Source organism: Trematomus bernacchii, unplaced genomic scaffold (assembly GCF_902827165.1).
Source record: "Trematomus bernacchii unplaced genomic scaffold, fTreBer1.1, whole genome shotgun sequence".
Taxonomy (NCBI): Eukaryota; Metazoa; Chordata; class Actinopteri; order Perciformes; family Nototheniidae; genus Trematomus; species Trematomus bernacchii.
In genome coordinates, this window is record NW_022987582.1 from 2,716,309 (window position 1) to 2,739,031 (window position 22,723).

Below are 22,723 nucleotides of genomic sequence, written 5' to 3' on the forward strand. Positions count from 1 at the left end.
CTAAGCCTCAAATGTCGTAACTGGCCCCTTACCTTATGTCACTTTGCAAAAGCAGCCCCTACAGTAAAGCAAGTACGGTATCCTTGCCCTGGCCTAGAGACACAATGCTAGCATGGATTAAATAAAAAAAACATTATCTAAATGTGCAGCTAATAATAAATGTTGCTATTTTGGCTTTAATTCATTTTTGGGGGAAATCCATATTGTTGGTGTGTATCAGTCATTCAGGCCGCAGCGGGTCACATACAGGAAGTGTGTTCACTCACCGAGCAGAGCTGCCCAGTGCAGCGGGGTTCTGAAGAGGTTATCATAAGCTGTCACATTACAACCCCCGTAAGACGTCAGCACCTCCACCACTGCTTCGTTACCGTCAGCAACCGCGAAGTGCAGGGGGGTCCGCCCCTCATAGTCCTGCCAGTTCAGCAGGGACTCAGTGGGAGCTGCCTCCTTCTCAGGCACACACACACAAACACACAGAAAAAGCCAAACACAGTAAAGAAGCTTTGCTGTTTAAAAAGTGGAGATGAAATGTGATTATGACCGATTCATGTGAGTGTGTATATGTATGAATGTGTATGTGTGTGTACAGTAGTGTGTACCAGTATGCAGCGGACAGTCTGTGTAGCGCTCTGCTCCTGACTGTGCGCTGCCCAGTGCAGAGGAATCTTGCCCTCGCTGTCTGGGATGCCAATGTTGGAGTCGTGCTTGATCAGGAGGCGAACGTGTTCTGGTCGGTTATAAAACGCCGACCAGTGGAGAGCCGTTTGCTGCAGAGACAAAGAGAGGGAAAATTAGATAAAAAGTGCCCAAGATGATGAATGGAGTTCAAAACAGAGGAGGCCGTTATAAAACCAGGTTTGAGGTTTCCATTCACTTTAAAAAAAAATTACTCCACTCTGACAGGAATTATGAGGGCTACGTGCTTCACAAAGCTCTTATTGAAGATCCGGCAGTGAGCTGAGATTGTAACTCAGATAGTGCTGCCATGACGTCTACTGAGCTATTCTGAGATTGACCGAAACCACTGTCATCTGACACGATGATGCATATTGGATTATTACAAAACCAACTACTGATGTCAGATACAAATCAGCCCAAACAGACAAAGGGCCGTGTGTTTGTGTGTTTGTGGTTTTATCAGCAGAATACAGGACAAAGCCACAGATTGTTATATCGTCCACTGCTGTGTGAGTGTGCCTCTGTGTGTTTGTGTGTGTATGACATTACATTCCTGCTGCTTCTATGAAGGATCTTCAGTCTGTCAGTTATCTCTTTGCAGGTTATTGGACGCCCAGGTTTCTGACTGAGGGCAAACTGAGGACACCATCATCCAACAACTTAGAGTGTATATCTTTACTGTATTACCTTGTTCTTGTCTTGGGTGTCAACCTCTCCAGGTCCGATGTGTTTAAGCAGCAGGGCGAGGGCTTTTTGGGAGGGGTGTCGGGTGGCAAGGTGGAGCGGGGTCATCTCCTCTAAATCTTTCTGCAGCCAGTTAGCTCGTCTGGACAGAAGCAGCTTCAGGAAACGCAAATTCCCCTGCGACACACGAGCAAAATATTTTCAGAAATCACCAATTCTCCTCAATATTAGTCATGAACGAGCGGCAATGACACACACACATCATCATCATCATCATCATCCTCGTCCTCCTTCCTTTTGGTCTCTCACCACTCCTGTCAGGTGATGTATTGTCGCTGGACGGCACGGTGTGAGATACGATGCTGCCATGCCGTGTGCACGTGTGAGTGTGATTTGTATATTTGAACATATCGCCACAGTCTGACAGATCTATCTAGTGTGTGAGCATGCATCTAGACTATGTGTGTGTGTTTGTGTGTGTGTGTGTGTGTATGTGTGTGTTCCCGTCCTCCCTATTCTCAGTCCAATTAGATCGGTAATCCCTGGCCTCTCTTCCTGTCTCAGCCACTTATTGATCAGATGTCAAAGAGACAGGGCTTCCCATCGCTAGCAACACACACACACACACACACACACACACACACACACACACACACACACACACACACACACACACACACACACACACACACACACACACACACACACACACACACACACACACACACACACACACACACACACACACACACACACACACACACACACACACACACACACACACACACACACACACACACACACACACACACACACACACACACACACACTCTCCATCTATGAGACAGACCCCAATTACATCCCCTCTTTCTTCAATGATATGATGTTCCTGAATCTGTACACTCCCATAAAAGGAGGCACAGATAAATAAATGAGTTGTAAAGAGTTATTATTAGCACCACATACCTCAAGAGACAACCCGCCACCCTGTCTAATTATTATTTTCTCCTCTGACTGTTCCTCAGTCTAGACTGAAGTGAATATAACATGAATCTCCCCTTGTTTGATATAAAAGGGTGGGCAAAACATTTTGAAACGGCCCTTTCTCCATTCAAAATAATAATATTTCAAAGACTGTGTGTGAATTACATTTTAGTGTTTGTGTGGCAGGATTATAAATCAGTTGATATTCCCCCCCATAAACCCTTAAACTAGAACTTCAGCCACTAGGGGGCACTGGCTTCCCACTGGAACTTATGGACTCTCACAGTTTCTCTCTAAGAGATCCCACTTAGTCTTCATATTCTTTTTGAATAAAAAATCAATCCATATATTAATTGTTTTGACTTAACTTTGACAATGTTAGGCTATAAAATAGGCTGATGTGAAGCAGCTCCAGTGTACGTTGTGTCTTTGTGGATGTTCAGACCTTCTGAGCGGCTAGGTGCAGAGCGGCGCGCTGGCTTTGATCGGTCTTGTTGACCGAGGCTCCGGCCTTCAGCAGAATCTCTGCACAGTCCAGGCGGTCGGCCAGGACACAGTACATCAGGGGGGTCCGGCCAAACTGGTCCTCTCTGTCCCGCAGTGACGGCTCTGCTGCATCCACACACACACACACACACACACACACACACACACACACACACACACACACACACACACACACACACACACACACACACACACACACACACACACACACACACACACACACACACACACACACACACACACACACACACACACACACACACACACACACACACACACACACACACACACACACACACACCACACACACACACACACACACACACACACACACACACACACACACACACACACACACACACACACACACACACACACACACACACACACACACACACACACACACACCAGCACAGGTTGAGTCAGCGGGTAAGCGTTAATAGAGACCAAGATTTAAGGGAATATGCAATTAATTAAAAAAGTACAATTAAGTGGCTTGTGATGGAAAATGTTATAAATTGTTTATAAAGGGAATTCCTTTTATTTAAATTGCAGTCTTTTACTACTTGCATTTAATAGGAAATCCGCTTCCACATTCTAAAATGTACTTGGAACAGCTGGAAGCTGTTTGGTTGTGAAGACGAAGAGAATATGCGATGATCATCTTTTGAGGCTGTTAATATATTTTTTCAGACATTTCTAAGAATAAGACATAATCTACATCGGAAGATTGCATAACAATATTGCTGTATGTCCAGATAATGTCAGCACTTTTGCAGAAGAGAGGACAATTTAGCTGATGGACCACGGTTCAATCTACCATGCTGCACCTGCTCTGATTTCTGTGCAAAACCCCAAACTCCTAGCAGCTGCTGCAGCTGTCCCTGCTCTCTGACCCTCTACAGATGGGGCAAATGCAAAGAAATGTTCCTTATAGGAATACAAAAAGTAACACTTTACTTCTTATAAAAGTGAGTCTTGATGTGACACGCTGTATGTAGTGTAATATGTTTAAAGCCATTTATCTACCTGTGATGAGTTTGAGGAGGGCGCTCCTATCTCCATTGACAGCGGCAGCATGGACCTGCGAGCTGAGAGCCACGGGTCCTGGGCAGGACGTCGCCTGCAAAGAAAACATATAAAAGGTCACAACTTGAACTGCAACACCATACACTCGCTGTTAAAAACAGTGCCATTATGCTGAGGCTAGACTGCTTCCTTACCATTCATTTAGCTCCAAACACATCCCACAAAAAACTCAAATTGAAGAAATATTTCTTCACTCTCACACAAACAACATTTACATTTTTGCTTAATTGCTTAATTGTGTTTGTTTTAAGATAGAGGTGTAAACGTATTTAGATCCTCTAAAACCATGTCAACAACAATAAAGCAGATACTTTCTGATGTTTTATTACAGTAAGTGTGGGTGTGTGTATGTGTGTGCACGTTGTGTGCGCCCATGAGCATATGTGTGTGTCCGCTCCTGCTGAGGGAGCTAAATCTCTTCCTGGCCCCACTTAACCAGAGCCCAGTGAAAGCAGGGTAATCTGCAGACAGGAAGCAGCTGGGGAGGGGGAGACCCTGTGTGAGCATGTAAGAGGGGGGTCTCTCTTCATGTCTTATTCATGTCTCATTAATACTGCAGCATGCCTTGCTGTGTGTGTGTGCATGCTTTTGTGTGTGTGTGGGTTTAGAGATGTGGGACAAGCCCTGCGGGGCACAACACAGAAATCAATTATTGCCCCTAAACACATAAACGCTGGAGGCACAAACTCATGCCACAATCTGCGCTTTCTCCAAGACATTTTCATTATCGGTCACACAAATAGACATGTTTCCCTAATATCAGCTTTAAACAAGACAACAAGTATTGATAAAGTGTAGGCAGGCTGATTACTTTGGTCACAGTTTTAATAACGTGCAACTGTCAAAAGAAATCTGAAAGGAGGAGGGAATACTCCAGTGTCCTCCATCCTTCCTTCTCTTCCCCCTCTCCTCCTCCGCCGTCATCTCATAAAGCTTGCTCCTGTAGACACTGCGTGCAGCATGGCAATTACCCATCATGCTCACTGCTTTCTCACGCTCTGCCAAGTAGTGTCGGAGACTTAATACAGGTTAGTTAACACATTTACTGCAAAGTAGCGGGTAAAGGAGGATGGTAGGTGCGGCACATAAAGGGGTGTGCGAGCATCGGTGTGTGTTTATGTGTGTGTGTTTGGCACATGTGCCACGTCATGGGAAGTTATTTTCCGTGAGAGAGAGTTTTTACAGGGGCTTTACCAAAATCAACCACAAACATCTCTAAACATCTCTAATTTAGAATGATTGCTCAGTCAGTAATGCGCACACACACACACACACACACACACACACACACACACACACACACACACACACACACACACACACACACACACACACACACACACACACACACACACACACACACACACACACACACACACACACACACACACACACACACACACCACACACACACACACACACACACACACACACACACACACACACACACACACACACACACACACACACACACACACACACACACACACTCTGCAAATACTAATATCTAACACATGCAGAAATAGCAGAGATGACATGGCCGCATTACACAGAGTAATTTCATGATACTGTTATTAATATCCTCTTACACAGATGACTTATATTCAGTATATTTATTTCATGACAAGAGCTCATTCCAAACTTTTTCAGTTCTTTTGCGACTTGTTTTGATATTTGTCTGCATTTTTTAGTCACAAGAAATAGAAATTGATCTACGAATAATCTTAGATTTAAAAAACTCATAATTTGGACAAACACTGACTTAAGGGACGCGAGTCGATACTTGGATCTATGTGAGGGACATTCAGTCGCATAGAGCAGGCAATTAGAGTTTCATGAGGACCTGAGTGTTTTGGAAACACCTACAGTGCATCCAAATGTATCCAAAAAGGCTTTTGCAATGCTGTGTCTGAAGTCAAACAAAGGAGGGTGTAAAAACAACACCAGGTCCTGTTGAGAGGGTTGGAGTGGTCTCATTTAGCCATTCATACATGTTCCTCAGGGAGCACTCTGCTTGTTAATATGAAGACAATAACTCAGAGTAAACTATTGATCACAGGCTGAGGTCCAGACCCAGTGATTGTGCATCTGTATAAGTATTGATTCATGCTGATGCTGACATTATTTAGTCTTTATTCATATTCGGCCTCATATAACCACAGTAAGTTTAACAAAGAACCCAGAAACACCCACCAAACCTTTCAGCAACACTACAGGAGAGCTGTAAGACACATCGCTGCCTCCACTAGACACGTATTATAACTAACAATTTAAGCTTTTGAAACAAACAGGCAAGGCAAAGAAACCGGAGAGTTCAAGTGTGTGTGTGTGTGTGTGTGTGTGTGTGTGTGTGTGTGTGGGTGGGTGTGTGGGTCTATTTCTTTTTGCTTTAGCTGCCTGTCTGTCACTGTGAAGTTGTCTGCTTTTGATAGAGGACATAGCTAAGGCATGCTGTGTTAGCAGTGGGGAACAGAGCCTGAGCCTGTGGCCTTTATTTCAATTCTAGACACACACACACACACACACACACACACACACACACACACACACACACACACACACACACACACACACACACACACACACACACACACACACACACACACACACACACACACACACACACACACACACACACACACACACACACACACACACACACACACACACACACACACACACACACACACACACACACACACTTTATATGTTTGTACCTTTATACGGTTATAACGGAGTGTGTAAAGGCTCTCAGTCGACATGGGGCTATTATGGGTGGCACCTACCACCTACATGTCTCTGTGTGAAAATGTGTGAGTGTGGGTGTATCTATGTCTCAGATAGAGGCTGCAGGGATCAGTTCCTGGTTTGACTGACAGTTAAAGAGGTGGGAGGAAGGATAATATCAGCCCACAGGGATGCCCACTCTGAAAGCCATATTTCTAGGGGACTTCCTGGTTCCCAAAGGACCAATGAGCTGGCTCCCTCAGCTGGGGGCCGGGCCCTGGGGCACAGCGGGGCCAATCAGCAGGGGGCGAGAAGGCTGAGTGACACATAGATCTGCTAATTTACATCATTACCACAATGCATCCTGACAAATGAGCCCCCAGGGTGTGAGCCAATCACCTGGGAGAGTAATGCAATTAGGCGGGACCACAGCTGTCAATCTCACAGCCACGGGGGTCAGGTAGTGACGCCTGTGGCTAAAACACCCCTGCCTGCTGCCTGTCGTTCAGCAGACACACACACACATGTAAAAATGGGATGACACATCTGGTATATGAAGTGTAGGATGCGTGTGCGACTTTCTGCTGATATCATTCACAGCAGAAACCCACCTGTTCAAATTGCACCTCAGACATTAAAAAAGGAATAAAAAAACATTCTAATTTCCATTTATAACACTTGTTTTAGCTTATTATTTTACTTTGTTATTACGTCAGCTGTTTATTTTGACATCAAACTCTTATGTTTAAGCTTCATATTTGCTTTAACCTGGGTGATTCACTTTAAAAAAAAAAAAAAAATACATATTTAATTATCCAAGATATTCATTGCCAACAACAGCTCCTCCACTGTTATTGTGTATGCGTATAATAATAAATAACTTGAAACGTCTCTCTCTTTCTCCTGAGGGCGGAGGTTAGGAGGAAGTGAGAAAAGAAGGCGGTGTGTGTGACTGCTTAAGGGACAGAGAGGGTGTTGTCTCCTTCGAGGACTTACACCTGAGCGCAAGTGTGTGCAGATCCCAATACATCTGGGTGTGTGTTTACATTCACCCATGTGTTTGTCCCACTGGGGCTCTGGGTTGTTTATGCTGAGACAGAGCTCTGTGTGAGAACTATGACAACAAAAGGGGGAGAGGGCGGAACCATAGGGGAGTTAAAACTTGTGCAGAATAGCCCTGCATTTCACTGGCATGTGAGAGAGCGAGCGCTGCTGGTAATGAGGCTTATCTTAGTCTCATTAGGTCTAGTGATATCATACCGGAGCACTCCACTGAGTCGATAGGGTTCGGCCCAGCATGTCGTTAATGTTTGTAGTGTGTGTGTGTGTGTGTGTGTGTGTGTGTGTGTGTGTGTGTGTGTGTGTGTGTGTGTGTGTGTGTGTGTGTGTGTGTGTGTGTGTGTGTGTGTGTGTGTGTGTGTGTGTGTGTGTGTGTGTGTGTGTGTGTGTGTAGGCTGGTCGATGCTGCTGTGACTGGCAGAATGATAGGTGGTGCTGCGAAATAATCAAAGGCACTAATAACACCAACACACTTTCACGTACCTCTTCATAGCTTTGGTATTAGAATAAGAAAGATTTCATTAAAAACCAAACCAAAAACAAACGTACAACTACTGCAAAAGTGAGCTGATACAGTCCCCGTCACACTGTCTGTCTCTGTGTGTGTGTGTGTGTGTGTGTGTGTGTGTGTGTGTGTGTGTGTGTGTGTGTGTGTGTGTGTGTGTGGTGTGTGGGGTTCAGGCACGGCTTGAGCCACTAAGAGTTAGGGGAGCTGTGTGTTTTGTGTCATCCCATTATATCACTAATGAGCCGCCCTCAGGAGGGGGACGAGAGAAAGCAAGGCGGACAGAAAAAGACAGAAGAAGAAAATGAGTGAGAAGAGGAGGGGAGAGAACGAGAAGGGGGAAGGGAGACAGGGAGCAGCTTGGGGACTTTTTCCTCTTCTCCCCTCCATATCCTTTCCCAGCACCTCTGAGTCTAATTGGACTAAAACTGTGATCTAATTAAATGTCCAATTAAAGTGCAGAGAGCAATGTGCCCACCGGCGAATCAGAGTACAGGGACATAATCAGCTGGAAAAACAAACAAAAAAATCAATGGAAGCAATACGAAATGGAAAAAGATGGAGAAAACAGAAAAGGGAGGAAAAGGCAAAATAGGAAAAGATGGACAGATCAAATCAGACTTCAAGCAGAGTGATATGAGGTTGTGCTGCACTGGTGTGATATGGCTGTCTTCGGACAAGGTTCCCTCCAAAGTACAAATGCAAGGTTACGAGCCTAAATATTTACTCATGTGTAGCTTGCAGCTGAGTACAAGACATAATACACACTAGTCAAAACTTAAATGTATTCTGTAACATATCATTAAAAGAAAATATTCCCATGCTGTGATCTTGTTTTGGTTCATCTACAAATAACAATTGACTTTTTATTATAAGACAGGCGCCAGTTGCTGATTTTGGCTTCTCAAATTAAAAGATAGCCTTGATTTGTTTGTTAAATGTCACTGTGAATAAAACACCTTTGTGTTGTTTTTTCAGACGATGCAGTCAATTTAAAGACCCATTTGGCTCTGGTGTACAAGGCATCGGTCATATTTTTGGTAAATACTGATCAATTCCTTGAAAAAGCCAAACTACATTAGTCATTGTTAAAAATTATGAATTTGTAGCATTCCAGTTTATATATTACATCAGAGTTCAACTTGTTATGGATGTGGATTCAAATATATCTTACTTCTTATTTCCAACAATCGAGGGAGAAATGATGCACTTCAAAATCAGAATAAAAGACACGCATAGGAATCATTTACTAGACAAGCAAACTACCAGACTCATATTCACCAATTCACTTTAACTACATTTGAGTCCAATATTAATCAATGATATTAGTAACATGAATTATGGGGCTGTTGTTTTTGTCTAGTTTAAGAAAAGCTTAAGATTTATGAAATTCTTGATAATTGCACCAAAAATAATTGATTCAGTTTGAATTCACATTGACAGATAGTATAGTACTAAATAAAGTATAGTCAATTCAACTAGTTTTGTTACATGCCTCAGCACATATTGTGATATCGTGATGCTTATTTTGTACTTATTTCCCAGCATTACAAATTAAAAAATGACTTTCTGCAGCTCTTTTTTACTCGATCACTGACAGGAAGAGAGAGAGAAATCTTTCTCTGTCTCCATCTGTGAGTTGCTCACACACTGTGAACCCCCTATGGACAGCTTTAGCCCATAAAATATTAATGCTGGGATTCAATTCAACATTCCACCTTAATCTCCTTAACAATTAGACCTTCAGCACACACAATTAGGTTTGTTATAAGTAGTCTCAGGGGTATTGACTCTAGAGAAAGAATTACAAAACTGTAGTACAGTGGAGGAACCGAGGTAACTGACAGATACACCAAAAAATAAGAAAAAACTATTTTGGTAAATACCAAATGTATGTAGGTTTCTAAATAGAAACCTACATTAAATATGGGTAGATGCTTTGAGTGTGTTGGATTCTTACCATAGCTGCTGTAAGGGGGGGCACTTCAGCAGATGTTTCTCAGTTCAGTGCATCCTTGGTGGGTGTGGATGCACATCCAGGTCCCCTACCTGCCCTGATCCTGGCTCCTGCTGGGCCAGAGAAAGAGGATCACTCACATACTGAGACCAGCCCACCTGTTCACACAAATAACTGCCAGCACACTGAACTGATTACAGACACAGGGAGGATGCCTCAGTGACATTATTTGTGACAACAGTCTTCTCATCTTATCTGATGAGGTGCAATAATCTTTTGTGGACAACAGTGTCTTTGGTATTGAGTTGTGGAATCTGTATTTGATTTAGCAGCAGTTATACAAACATTATTTAACGGTTTTTACTTTACTTTCGTGTATTTGCAATACATGCACTGTTAATCACAACACATTTGCATTACCTCTAACAGCACTCCAGACATAAAGCTGGCTTTTTATTGTGCTTTATCTCTCATTCCTTACTGAATGCCTACATTTTCTTTGCTATCTATCCATCCATACATCCATCCATCCATCCATCCATCTAAATGTTTTCTAACTAAGTGTTGTGTAACAACAATTTTTAATCAACAACTAAAACCCTAGACAGCATATTAAAGCTTAAAAACGTATTGCTAGCTGGTGGAAAATAGGTCGCATTGAGTTTTACAAAAAGTTAGGCATAATGATGCAACCCCCCTTACTCAAGAGAAATCAGTTATTCATAAGCGTAGGCTGCTAAAGAAGCACAAATGCGTGACAGTGAATAAAATGAGTATAATGTTAAAGCTATTTTATTGTAATAACAAGTCCTTTACACTCCTCTTTCGTCGGTGTTATATTTACCGTTAAAGTTCGTTTCCTCTCAGATGAACATCTTGAGAAAGTTTTCTTCATAGGAGTCCCGTTGAATCGCCGCTGACAAAACACTACAAGTCCCGTTACTGTTGTCAAGCATAAAACCGCCATGATTGAAGTTTTCTCCAACATCCGACTCAGACGTTTGGCTATTCGTAAAACTACACCACCCACAAAGCCAAGCAAATACCAGGAAGTGTCACTCACGTTTCCTTGGTCACAGTGAGATTGGTCCGCCGTAGGTTTCCGGCTGCACTTTAGAAGAGAAGAGCGGCGTCGAGACCATTGGGAAGACTAAACACCACCGCCTCCAATATCTATACTATACAATGAAACTGTTAGCAATATATCCGTCTCTCGATATCCGCTTCGTCACAGTTATCCTGCTGGTAAGAATACATATTTTAACCTTTTATGCACTGCTATTTAGCTTCAACAGCCAGCTAGCCCCAGCTAATTAGCGTTGGTTAGCCTGCCGCTGTATGGTTAGCTGCTAGCTAACTGATGAGCCTCTGCTGACATGAGAGAGACGTGGCTTTTAAACTGTCCTACACCACCAGGGAGTCAGATCATTGCTGGAAGTGCAGTTATTATTTATTGGGTTCAGTAAGGAGGCCCTTGGACTGGGTTTCGCCAAACGTCTGCCATAACTAATCAAGTTACCCAGCTGCAATGTCAACTCAGCCGGTGGTGTTAAATAACGTTAGCTGTAGTGTTGTAACAAGTCATAATCCTTCTTATCTAATCAAGATGTTTCTTATATAGAAAGGGCGTATATTGCAAACTTGTATGCTTTGACTAAAGTTGGACTCCTGATAACTTTAAGGGGGGGATGAAGCATCGAGCTAGCATTAGCCGTTACCACTTATTGACAGCAGGGTACCATTTTTGATTACAATCGTGGTTAGTTTAAGCATTCTATTTATTGAAAGGGTTTATAAGTTATGTTTGATCAATATTTATATTTGTTTGTGTAACGTTATGGATGCATACATTTATTGTCAAACCATTCGTGTCTCTGAATGGTGCTCGCCGGTTCATGAATTCCTCTGTTGTGGCTCATTCTTATTGGCTGTCAACCCGGAAATAGGCATTACGCAGCTGTGCTGCTGTTGTGAGAGTTTTGGGCCTGAAAGATAACTTTCCTCCGAGTTGCAGAGCAGTGTCTTCATCGGTCTAACCACAGCAAGGGTTGCATTTCATATCAGTGTGCAGCTGTGTCATGCTATATGGTATAAATGTACTATATCTGATTTTACAATGTTGAGACTTTCTTTTTTCACAGTTCTTTTAAATGAATTGTATAGTTTACAAAACTTCGAAAAGAACACAACTCTAATAAAGAACTTAACCTAGCCACATTCTTGGTTTCACTGGCTCTACTTTATAGAGGAATACACATCATTGTATATGTATATCAAAGTATACACAATATTAGACCATATTTAGAGGTTGAGCAGAAGAAACACCCTCTCTAATTACTGGTTTCTACTACTATTGTTACTGAGGGCGGGGCAGCCACCTTCCACTGACTTTATGGCCCCCCCAAAGGTAAATGCATACATCCAGGAATGAATTCAAACAGTTACATACGTGGGTTGGGATACATTTGAACTGTTAGGACTTGTAGTTAGGACATGTACAACAATGTTGCATTTCTCACCTCATGTACCACAGTTTTAATTTAATTGAAGAGTGTTGAATAACTGTAAAACGTTTACATGTATTCAGTAAATATTTTCTATACAGCTAAAACGATAAGTCTGTTAAATGAATAGACAAGCCACAGAACGAAATTGCAACAACTATCATCAGTTCATCAGTAAAGATGTTTTCCATGCACAGATACGAAACAGTAAATTGTCCCAGCTTCTCTATCGTTTGGATAAAACATATTCATATTTATATTAAAATTCAGAACTAATTGAACATAAATCATCTTTAAAGAAATAGCATTTAGTTTCAGACCATTTTTACAACATTGGAACAACACTCAACTAAATGAAGGACAGTTGAACTTGAGGATATGTTTGTGTGTGAGTTTATTTACATATTGGGTTATCCAGTAAAGCATTAACTAATGTGAGCGTTGGCTATTTTACTATTGATATTGATGTACGACGTGTCAGTAACTCTTTCAGGAAGGACACCCATACATCCTGTTTGACGAGGATCTCGAGTTAGAAATCAGACCACAGATGGAGTGATAGTGCAGGCATAATTTTATAGGTTACTTTAATAAGTGTTGAATAAAGTGGCTGACATTAGAAAGCCACCGTACATTTCCCAATGACGCAAACAAATATGGGATTGCACTTTTCGTGTCAATAAGTTATTCATTAAAAATAAATAATGAAGTCCAGTTTAAAATAGGTTATGTAATAAAGGAGCTAATTCAGGCTACACCTACATTTGCATCAACAGCCCTTTAACATTGGTGTTCTTTCCCCCATTTCGCCCTCAAATATTTAGCCTTTACATTTATTTCAGCTTTGCAATCAGAGCTGGAATTAATTGGTAAATCCTACTTATTCCCTTATTGGTTTATATATTGGTTTCTTTTGAGTAAACCAGAGAGGGGGATGCACAACGAACAAATGGCTACTTTCTTATCACAAACCTACTAATATAATTAGGCCTACAACAGTACTCGCTCATGTTGTCTAACGGATAACCTTTCAGAGAAAATGTGTGACAAAAACAGGATGTTTGATAGAACTGTGCATTATCATTGTGTCTTATGGCCACATATATGAGGAAGGAAATATGACGGATCTATGAAAGATATTTCGGCTTAACGGTCAACCCACTGTAAGAAATGGATGCAGCTCTACTGTACCATGTTTTGTCCCACTTTAGTGACAAAGCATGTACTAAATACTGTAATTGCAGGTTCATGACAAACTGGTTCTGGATAAACTGGTTCTAGACAAACAAGACATATAAAGCATACCATTACATAACAAAAGCATAGATCTTCATCAAGTGTCACATGTTTGTGTGACTTCCTGACCATTTCCTTTATATTTACCATCTGTGTGTCATAACCTTCACTTGTTGGATCAAAATGAAGGGAAATCCCTCTAACACTGTTTGAAACTTCAGTCCAAATGTACATAAAAAACACAAAACACAGGAGGTCATGAGCGCATCATTTGCATATTGCTTTGCATGCAAGGTGACAGTGTTGATGTTATATTGTATATTTAGCCCAGCTCTAGGAAACACTGACTGGATAAAAAGCCTGGGGCGGACCCAGTAAACACTGGTTGTGTGGATTAGCAGTTGCTTCACTCAGTCTTAAGTCATTTAGGTCCTGCATTTCAAGAATTATAGGCAAATACAGATGTGTTATCTCAAGATCTTGTATTCCCCCCCCCACCACATAGTTTTCTTAACCAGCCGTCTGTGCTTTTATGTTTTAATTACCTTTTTATCTGTACCCTTTGTGTCTGTAGGCGATGGGCCTCTCTACTCCCGGACAGGCAGAAATCACCAGTCTGGATTCAGCCAACATTGATGACGTCCTAAGTAAGGCATCAGACTTTACTCTGTAAAACTGAAGGGAACCGTATTTTGTGAAATTCACCGATTGGCATTCTTGTTGAGAGTTGGATGCAAAGATCATTACACCTCATGGCCGTCTTAGCTTGCCATAAGGACTTGAAATTGGAGGAAACAGCTTATTTCCTGGTATTTCTCTTTCATGGTTGTGGCCAAGGAAGCTTATAAGCATGTCAAACTGTCTAAATGTTCCTTTACTACTCGGTCACATCTTAGTTTAGCACTTGAACTCAATTGTCTCAAAGAGAAAGATATTATTTTTTCCCTTTTATCTTACGTCCACCTAGGTATTTAGGATTTGTCTCACAACTCTGTCTCAGTTTTTGTTTGTCTTTATGCACGTAATGAGCTCTTGATGTGGATAGCACCGTTAAACGTTTTTATTTCCATCCCGCACATATGTTCATATTGGCCACACCCGTTGCTGTCAGATTGTCATCAGGCCTCATACAAATGTTTAGTGTTAACCTAAATGTGGTTTCTAAAATATTTGCATGACATGGAAATAAATGTAATCCTATTGTTAAAGGTCTGACCTTATTGTAAGTCATTGGTTTGAAAAAAAAAGACATTTCATCAGAGGGTGGTATGATGGATAAATAATGAGCTATGAGCCAGTAACAAAAATGTGGGTTTAACATTGATAACACTCATAACGTAATTAGTTTATCTAACAAAATGAACGTGGGTGTATTTAGAAATGTTAAGAGGCTTATTTTAATTTCCTGTGTGTTTCCTTGCAGATAATGCTGCGGTGTCGATAGTTAATTTTTACGCAGACTGGTAAGTGTGTTGTTTCTCTCCCATAGTCATTGGACTTCTCTGTATTTTGTTAAGGATGTTAAAATGAATTGTTCTCATGATATAGACATTCCCTATGAATGCCACACTGTGACACAAGTATAATGAGATTGCTGTGATCTGCAGTAAAGATTTTGTGGATTTATTTTGAAAGGATTTTTACATTGATGTTTGTTTGAATCTCTTTAAGTCTAAGTAGTGAAGCTCTAATAGTCTAAAATCATTGTCAACATTGAAATGCTGCGAAATTGAGTCCAATAGACTTAGTAATCTATTCAATATACATACAAGATATAGAAATCGTTTTGGCCTCACACCACTTCCCCATCTCACAGGTGCAGATTCAGTCAGATGCTCCACCCAATATTTGAAGAGTCTTCTAACATAGTGAGGGAGGAGTTCCCTGAAACCAAGCAGGTGGTGTTTGCCCGAGTCGACTGCGACCAACATTGTAAGTATTACTAACTTTTAATTCGATTTGAGTGTTTCTTGTTTGTTTAACCTACAGCACAACATTAAGACATGATGAGAAATACCAGTCAGGAGTTACCAGAGCCTTACTGTTTATTCATTTCTACTTTCTTCCACCTTTTAAATATTGTAATGCCTGTACACCTTGCTGCGGCAACAAAATCAATTTCCCAATTTGGGATCAATAAAGTACCAATCTATCTATCTATCTATTTGATCAATGATGTAGAACAAATACAAGTGGTCTAATCTTAGAAATGTTTAGATTCAAATGAACATTATTTTATTATTTATAATTTATATGATGGTTATTGTCTGAAATATTAGTATTTCTATTATTAAAATATGGGTTTTTTGTTGTTTATGGTGATCTGATGCCTTAAAAGACTTAAACACTCTCATTTCAAATATATATATATATACACAAGTGAAAAAGGTGCACATACACACTCCCTGTACATTTGATGCACATATGTACACATAGATGCCCAGGACACCAAAGCACAGACACATAAACCGCCAGCCTCAGCCTTTTGAGATAAAGCAAATTAAAGAGAATTATTGATGACCTGCAAACTGTTTGAAGACTAATGACAAAACTGCTGCTTCCTGTGAAGACGGGAGGCTTAGAGACCCCCCGCAGGGAGATTGACACCTGCCACACCGACACACACACTCGCACTCATTCAGTGTGTGCAGGGAGAATATTTACTCTTGGCGGGGGGGCAGCTTTCATGTGGGAGATCAGAGCTCAGAGCCGACTGAAGGCAGTGTTTTCAGGTTTAACCGCCGTCTCTGTCCCCGCTCCTCCTCATCCTCCCGTCCCCATGTGTCTTTACTCCGCTGCTTCCTCTCCATCAATTGATTTGTCTTTCTTTACTTAACTTTTCCCCCACCCTCGCTGTGTAGCGGACATTGCCCAGAGGTACCGCATCACCAAGTATCCAACACTGAAGATGTTCCGCAATGGGATGATGATGAAGAGGGAGTACAGGGGTCAGAGGTCGGTGGCGGCCATCGCTGACTTCATCCGCCAGCAGCAGGTCAACCCTGTGAAAGAGCTGCAATCCGTGGAGGAGATGAATACTCTGGATGTGAGTGGAAAGCCTGCCCACTAAAAAATATGAACAGTCATTTTAAACACAAAAAAGTCATTTATTTTCTCACTGCTAATGTTTTGACTCTCTTTTTCCACAGAGAAGCAAGAGAAACATCATAGCTTACTTTGAAAGTAAGGACTCGGAGAACTACAACACATATGCAAAGGTTGCCAACATCCTTCGAGATGACTGCACGTTCTTGTCGGCCTTTGGGTGAGACAAAACGCCATCTATGTTATATTCTTAGATGAATTCTTCGATTTGTATTCATCCTAACCTTCTGTGTTACTCTTATAGAGCCATATCTCAGGCCGAGCGCTTCAGTGGAGACAATATCATCTACAAGCCCGTTGGAGAGAGCATCCCCGAAATGGTCTACCTCGGTTCACTCACCAACTTCGACCTGACCTACGCCTGGGCCCAGGACAAGTGTGTGCCTCTGGTCAGGGAGATCACCTTTGAAAATGGAGAGGTTTGTTCCTGCTTTAACGATTGCTTTCTGGTCTGATGTTAGATGTGTGAATCTGGATATGTAGAAGTACAGAGATATTTACACAAAAACATCCTGGAGAGTATTCATGGCCTCTTGAGTAGTCCATCTGCTGAGCCACAGAAAGGCCCTGGCTCCATCTGTCCGTGACGCTTTGTTTTGTGTATTTGTGTTTTCAGGAGTTGACTGAAGAAGGGATCCCTTTCCTCATCCTGTTCCATGTGAAAGAAGACACGCAGAGTTTAGAGAAGTTCCAGCATGAAGTGGCTCGCCAGCTCATCAGCGAGAAAGGTGAGCCTGGTATTTAGTACCTATCCAGGATGGGGATTGTGGTTACCCATGAGTCAAACTGTTTGTTTTCAGAAGTGGTTCATGACATCATTGTTTCCTCTTCAGGGTCTATAAACTTCCTGCACGCAGACTGCGAGAAATTCCGCCATCCTCTGCTCCATATCCAGAAAACTCCCGCTGACTGTCCCGTCATCGCTATAGACTCGTTCAGACACATGTATGTCTACCCCGACTACAAAGACCTCAAGTAAGTACCAACCTTCACGTTCTCCTTCAAATTTAGTGTAGATGTGAAGCAATCTAGTTCTTAAAAATGCACATTATTATCAACGTATGATAAATAATTAAATGTGTGGTCTTTCCAAACAATACCAACATCATATACTTACGTTGCCACTAAGATAAGATAAAAGATACTTTATTGATCCTAGTTTGGGAAATGTTTCCTTCACAGCAGCATAGATAAGACATAGCACATGAATTAGAATTAAATAGAATAAAATACAAATTAAATGCAAATAAAAAAACGATAAAGATATACATATCAGCAGTAGAAGATAAACAAAATACTCAAAACACTGAATATATACATATCAACAATGAAGGATATACAGTATATCTAAAGAATATAGACTATATAGACACTGTGTGCATCACCCATAAACATTTTGAAACATTTTTTTATCTCAAATGGTATTTGTATCATACAAAAAGAAGTTGCTAAGTATAAATGAAAACTTGAACAAATTAGAAAATCAGCTGAAATGAACACATGAATCATCCACGTATCAAATCAGTCTGATATATTCAGTGTTCTTTCAGACATTTTTGAACAATTACTGCCTGATACTGATACCGTATGTGAAATTGTTCATCACAAGATCTCCTTAAATTAGGTTGATTTCATTACGCACACACACACACACACACACACACACACACACACACACACACACACACACACACACACTCACACACACACACACAAAATGTGCGCTTAACAACAGAGAAATGTCACACCTCCTAAAAATCTGTCCTTTATGAATGGGCCAGGACAGCGGAGCTAATGTGACATGATTTGGCAAGTGCAATAAGTGCTAAACTAATCCAGTATAATCTAACTTAATCTTATTTATTCTGCCCGCTACCACTCGGCCTCCCCTAGCCCCCAATCAGAGTCTGATCAGATAGACAGAAGCCCCCAGGACTGACCAGCCCTCCACAACCTAATTACATCACATCACCCCTGCATGTGGCACACAGCTTGTAATTACATTAGCACAGTGTATGTTATATATATATATATGTGTGTATATATATATATATATATGTGTGTATATGTATATGTATATATATATATATGTGTGTGTTTGTGCATGTGTCTGCATGCTGCTGTGACTGGGGATCTGTGATATGACAACAGCTCATGACCTGTCGTTAATAAGCGCACTTCACAGGAAAGTGTTGATTCTTCTTCATGTCTTCATGACATGTCCGCAGGGACTGGAGTCCTCTGCTGCTGCACCGAGCTCTTTGTCTCGCATCAACTCTCTCTACTGTCTTTATGGCTGAACTGTGTGTGTAGGAATGCCTTTGTCCAACCCACAGTCACTGAGCCTCATGCAACAACCACTCATACCAACAGGCTGGCGTTCGAGAGGCCTGTTCAAGGGATTAAAGTGAATTGGTTGCCTTCACCAATTTCTACCACAACACCAGCCCCTGTATGATATGCTTTAGTCTTATCTCCCTGACTCTTAAATCCCTTTGACTATATGGACCCACTTCCTGTTGGAGCTATGGCTCAGAAGGATGAGAAAGTTGTTCATTTCAGGGTTGATGATTTGATCCTTAGCTCTTTTTCAGACTGCAAGATGGGAAGATATTTAAGTCAAAATTGCTCATGTTCACTTATGTTTAAGGTTGAGTTGTTAAGCAAATGATTCACAAAGTTGGGAAGGTCATGTAAGTGCAGTTCATTTGCCATGCAGGCCCCTTCCTCTTTATCTTTGTTACAGTACAGCCCAATTTTGGACAGCTGTACTATGACATTTTCTTACTGTCTCAGGTCCCATAATACATCTATTAAACTCGGTGTCAGACCCGGCTGAATTAGTATCAGTAGGCCTGATGCTCTGCAGTGTACTTTTGTCTTTTCACTGTTGGAGCAGAACAGGTACGCCTGTAAAGTTGGGCGGAGGGGTCAATTGTGCTTATGACTCAATCTCACAATACACACACCTACTCATGTATTGGCGGCCCCCCATCAGGCGGAAATTATTCATTTATAACCGGTTTGTGCAATTAAGTTAGATTTTAGGATACGATTTAAGGACACAAATAGGTTCCTGCATCATGTTCAATGTTTGCTTCTGTGGTTTTTTTTTTTCTCCCAGTATCCCTGGAAAGCTGAGACAGTTTGTGCTGGACCTTCACTCTGGAAAGCTTCACCGAGAGTTCCACCACGGCCCCGACCCCACGGACAGCACGCCCGGACAGGTCAGACAGCATGCACACACTCTGCATTCACTGAGACTTTAGTGTATTTGTTTATATTGTTGTGGACAGTCCCCATTGATCCACTGTCACAAACAACAGTAAATGGGGCATATTTAGCAAACATTGCTAATTTCCAGCTGTTGTCCCCGGCCAGATGATAATGGACGCCCTTAAACTCACAATACATCAACAGCATTAGTTATAAAACAAAGGATGAAAGACAAGCAGATACAGGCGAAAGGATAACAGAGAACAATAACATGCAAACAACACACGTTACTACATACATGTCACATATAGCACATCACTACCACATAACAGAAACAAGGTGCAACATCCATGGCTTAGCATCATCATGTGTGTCTTTAACTGTTTGTTCTGGCGTTCCCCCCCCCCCAGGAGGAGACGGGAGGGGAGGCGGCCAGCAGCCCCCCGGAGAGCTCGTTCCAGAAGCTGGCGCCCAGCGAGACTCGCTACACCATCCTCAACCGGGGCCGCGACGAGCTGTGACCTCAACAGCCTTTCAGAGATCCTGTGACTCAATGCCACGCCCCAGGGTCGGGGGGAGGGGGGGGGTTAGGGTTGGGACAGGCCAGCGGGACAGAACAGCAACACCCAACACCCTTACTGAAGAGAGAATGAAGAGAAGAAACAGTCCATGACACAACCATGTTGGAATAACCTATATTTTCATAACTCTTTCATGTACAATTTTTATTTTGGATCAAAAAGGAAGGGGGGAAGAAGAAAATGTGTGCGGGCAGGGGAGCAGGGCATTAGGACATCAAGAGAAGTCTTTTTACTATTATTTTTTTTTCAGAGCTTGTAAATATGTTTGTGCTACATGGGAGTCTCATCGTTGGTCTAAATTAAATGCAGAGTTTTCTTTATTTTATTTGATTTCTTTTACATCACCCTGGCTTTTTGTAGAAGAAAAAAAAAACCCTGAAGAGTTCCCTCACTCCAGTCGTACGGTTCTTATCTGTGGGTAGTTCAGCCTGTCTGATGAGAGGTGCGGTTTTAGTCTCCTCCTGGCTGCATCTCAATAATATGTCCAACTCTAGTCTGATGCATTTGTATAGCACAAGTTATAAGAAGTTTGAAGTAGCTTTATCTCCATATCTTCTCCACAAACGGTAGTTCTGAAGGAATAGAAAACATATTTTTAAATGCTTGATTGGGGTAACATGAAATCAAACCATGAGACAGAAGATACAGATACAGAGCTACTCCAGCCTGTTGAGATGCACCCCCTTCTCTCCCTGGTACTAAATGCTTCTAGATTACGATGTCTCTTACAGTGCTTATAAAAAGTATCGCCCCCTTGGACCTTTTCATGTGTCGCTGTTTTAAAGCACTGAATCACAGTGGATGTAATTAGGATTTAATTTTTTGTGATGAGTCTTTTGGCCATCATAAGAAAACCTAAAACTCCAAAAAGACATCCTCCCTACCGTAAAGCCTGGTGGTGGCAGCATCATGCTGTGTGCAGCTCTTCTGCAGCGCGGCCGCCTTGCCTCTGAAAGTAGAAGGTTAAATAGATGTCTGTTTTCAAGCAGGACAACCCATATCTAAAGCCAAATCTAAAAGATTTAAACGTAGAATGTGAGAGAATTAGTGTTTGATGTGTAAAGCTGTTACAGGCCTAGTGAAAAGACCTAAGGCTGTAACTATTGCCAAAGGTGCCTCTATGAAATATGGTCTCAAAGGAAATGGATACTTACGCAATCAGGAATTATGTCAATTTTGTACCCAAGGAATCTGAACATTATTTGAATGTTCAGTGTCTAAAATGCTGATTACCTCCACTACTGTCAAACATTCAAAGTCAAAGGGGGCTTGCTACCTTTTTAAAGGCACAGTATTTGCCATGCCACCTCAGAGTTGTTTTTCCCGGGAAACTAAAAGAGGACCAAATGTTTTTGCAATGATGTACTTTTAAAATGGTAAAAGTTCATGAAATGGCTGTTGTTTTTGTTGTCAAATGTGTCATCGTGCAAGGGGAGAAAAGACTTCCCAGTGTTTTAAAAAAAAGCCGCGAGACAAAAGGGGAAAACCCATGTGACGAACGGTGGAAATTTAAAGTCGGCCACTTTATACAAGTTCTCTTAAAACTGGTTTTGTCTCTTTATATGTCTTTGAGGTTTTGGTACAAGTCTAGATCCCTGAGATCCCCTGAGCATGAATAAATGCAAAGCCAGGTTAAGATGCGAGGACCCCATTGCTAAGTTTGTAGTGAGTGTCCTGCCCTTCCATAGAGGACAACAGAAGCCTGCATCGTGACATATCAGCCAACCAACAGGAGAGCAACAGGGGGGGGGATGCCATTTCTAAACCAAGTCATCTCAGAGGGGGAGAGGAGTTGAAAAAAAGTAAATTAAAAACCATTTTACAGGATATTGTGTTGTCTGATGTTTTGTATGTCTCTGGTTTAATTTACCCTGTTATCTATTCATTCAAC

General features: G+C 41.7%; 2 protein-coding genes across 5 annotated transcripts in view; one reads left to right on the forward strand and one right to left on the reverse strand.

Annotated features, from left to right (window-relative positions):
• invs (inversin) overlaps window positions 1-11,116 on the reverse strand; it is a 29,478-nt gene extending 18,362 nt beyond the window's left edge. For 2 of the 4 annotated variants that reach the window (XM_034127674.1, XM_034127671.1), the window contains exons 1-7: window positions 11,035-11,115; window positions 10,194-10,300; window positions 3,883-3,976; window positions 2,792-2,958; window positions 1,366-1,539; window positions 600-767; window positions 267-447 (exon numbers count right to left, since the gene is read on the reverse strand). In XM_034127674.1, the coding sequence (XP_033983565.1) occupies window positions 267-447; window positions 600-767; window positions 1,366-1,539; window positions 2,792-2,958; window positions 3,883-3,976; window positions 10,194-10,196 (787 nt within the window). In that variant the 5' untranslated portion in view covers window positions 10,197-10,300; window positions 11,035-11,115. Of the gene's footprint in view, window positions 1-266; window positions 448-599; window positions 768-1,365; window positions 1,540-2,791; window positions 2,959-3,882; window positions 3,977-10,193; window positions 10,304-11,034 lie in introns of all 4 variants that reach the window. The other 2 variants (XM_034127672.1, XM_034127673.1) reach the window with 2 other exon arrangements.
• A 157-nt stretch (window positions 11,117-11,273) lies between these two features.
• Window positions 11,274-22,659, forward strand: erp44 (endoplasmic reticulum protein 44). The gene is made up of 11 exons (XM_034127413.1): window positions 11,274-11,435; window positions 14,505-14,577; window positions 15,354-15,393; window positions 15,747-15,862; window positions 16,792-16,976; window positions 17,080-17,195; window positions 17,280-17,454; window positions 17,652-17,763; window positions 17,869-18,010; window positions 20,160-20,262; window positions 20,662-22,659. The coding sequence occupies exons 1-11, from the start codon at window positions 11,376-11,378 to the stop codon at window positions 20,770-20,772; spliced, it is 1,233 nt and encodes a 410-aa protein (XP_033983304.1). The 5' UTR covers window positions 11,274-11,375; the 3' UTR covers window positions 20,773-22,659.
• Window positions 22,660-22,723: the final 64 nt, after the last annotated feature.

Coding starts and splice junctions, on each gene's coding strand:
- erp44 (XM_034127413.1), top strand. CDS start 11,376: ATGAAACTGTTAGCAATATATCCGTCTCTCGATATCCGCTTCGTCACA. Junction 15,394..15,746: donor GTTAATTTTTACGCAGACTG/GTAAGTGTGTTG, acceptor CCCATCTCACAG/GTGCAGATTCAGTCAGATGC. Junction 18,011..20,159: donor CCCGACTACAAAGACCTCAA/GTAAGTACCAAC, acceptor TTTTTCTCCCAG/TATCCCTGGAAAGCTGAGAC.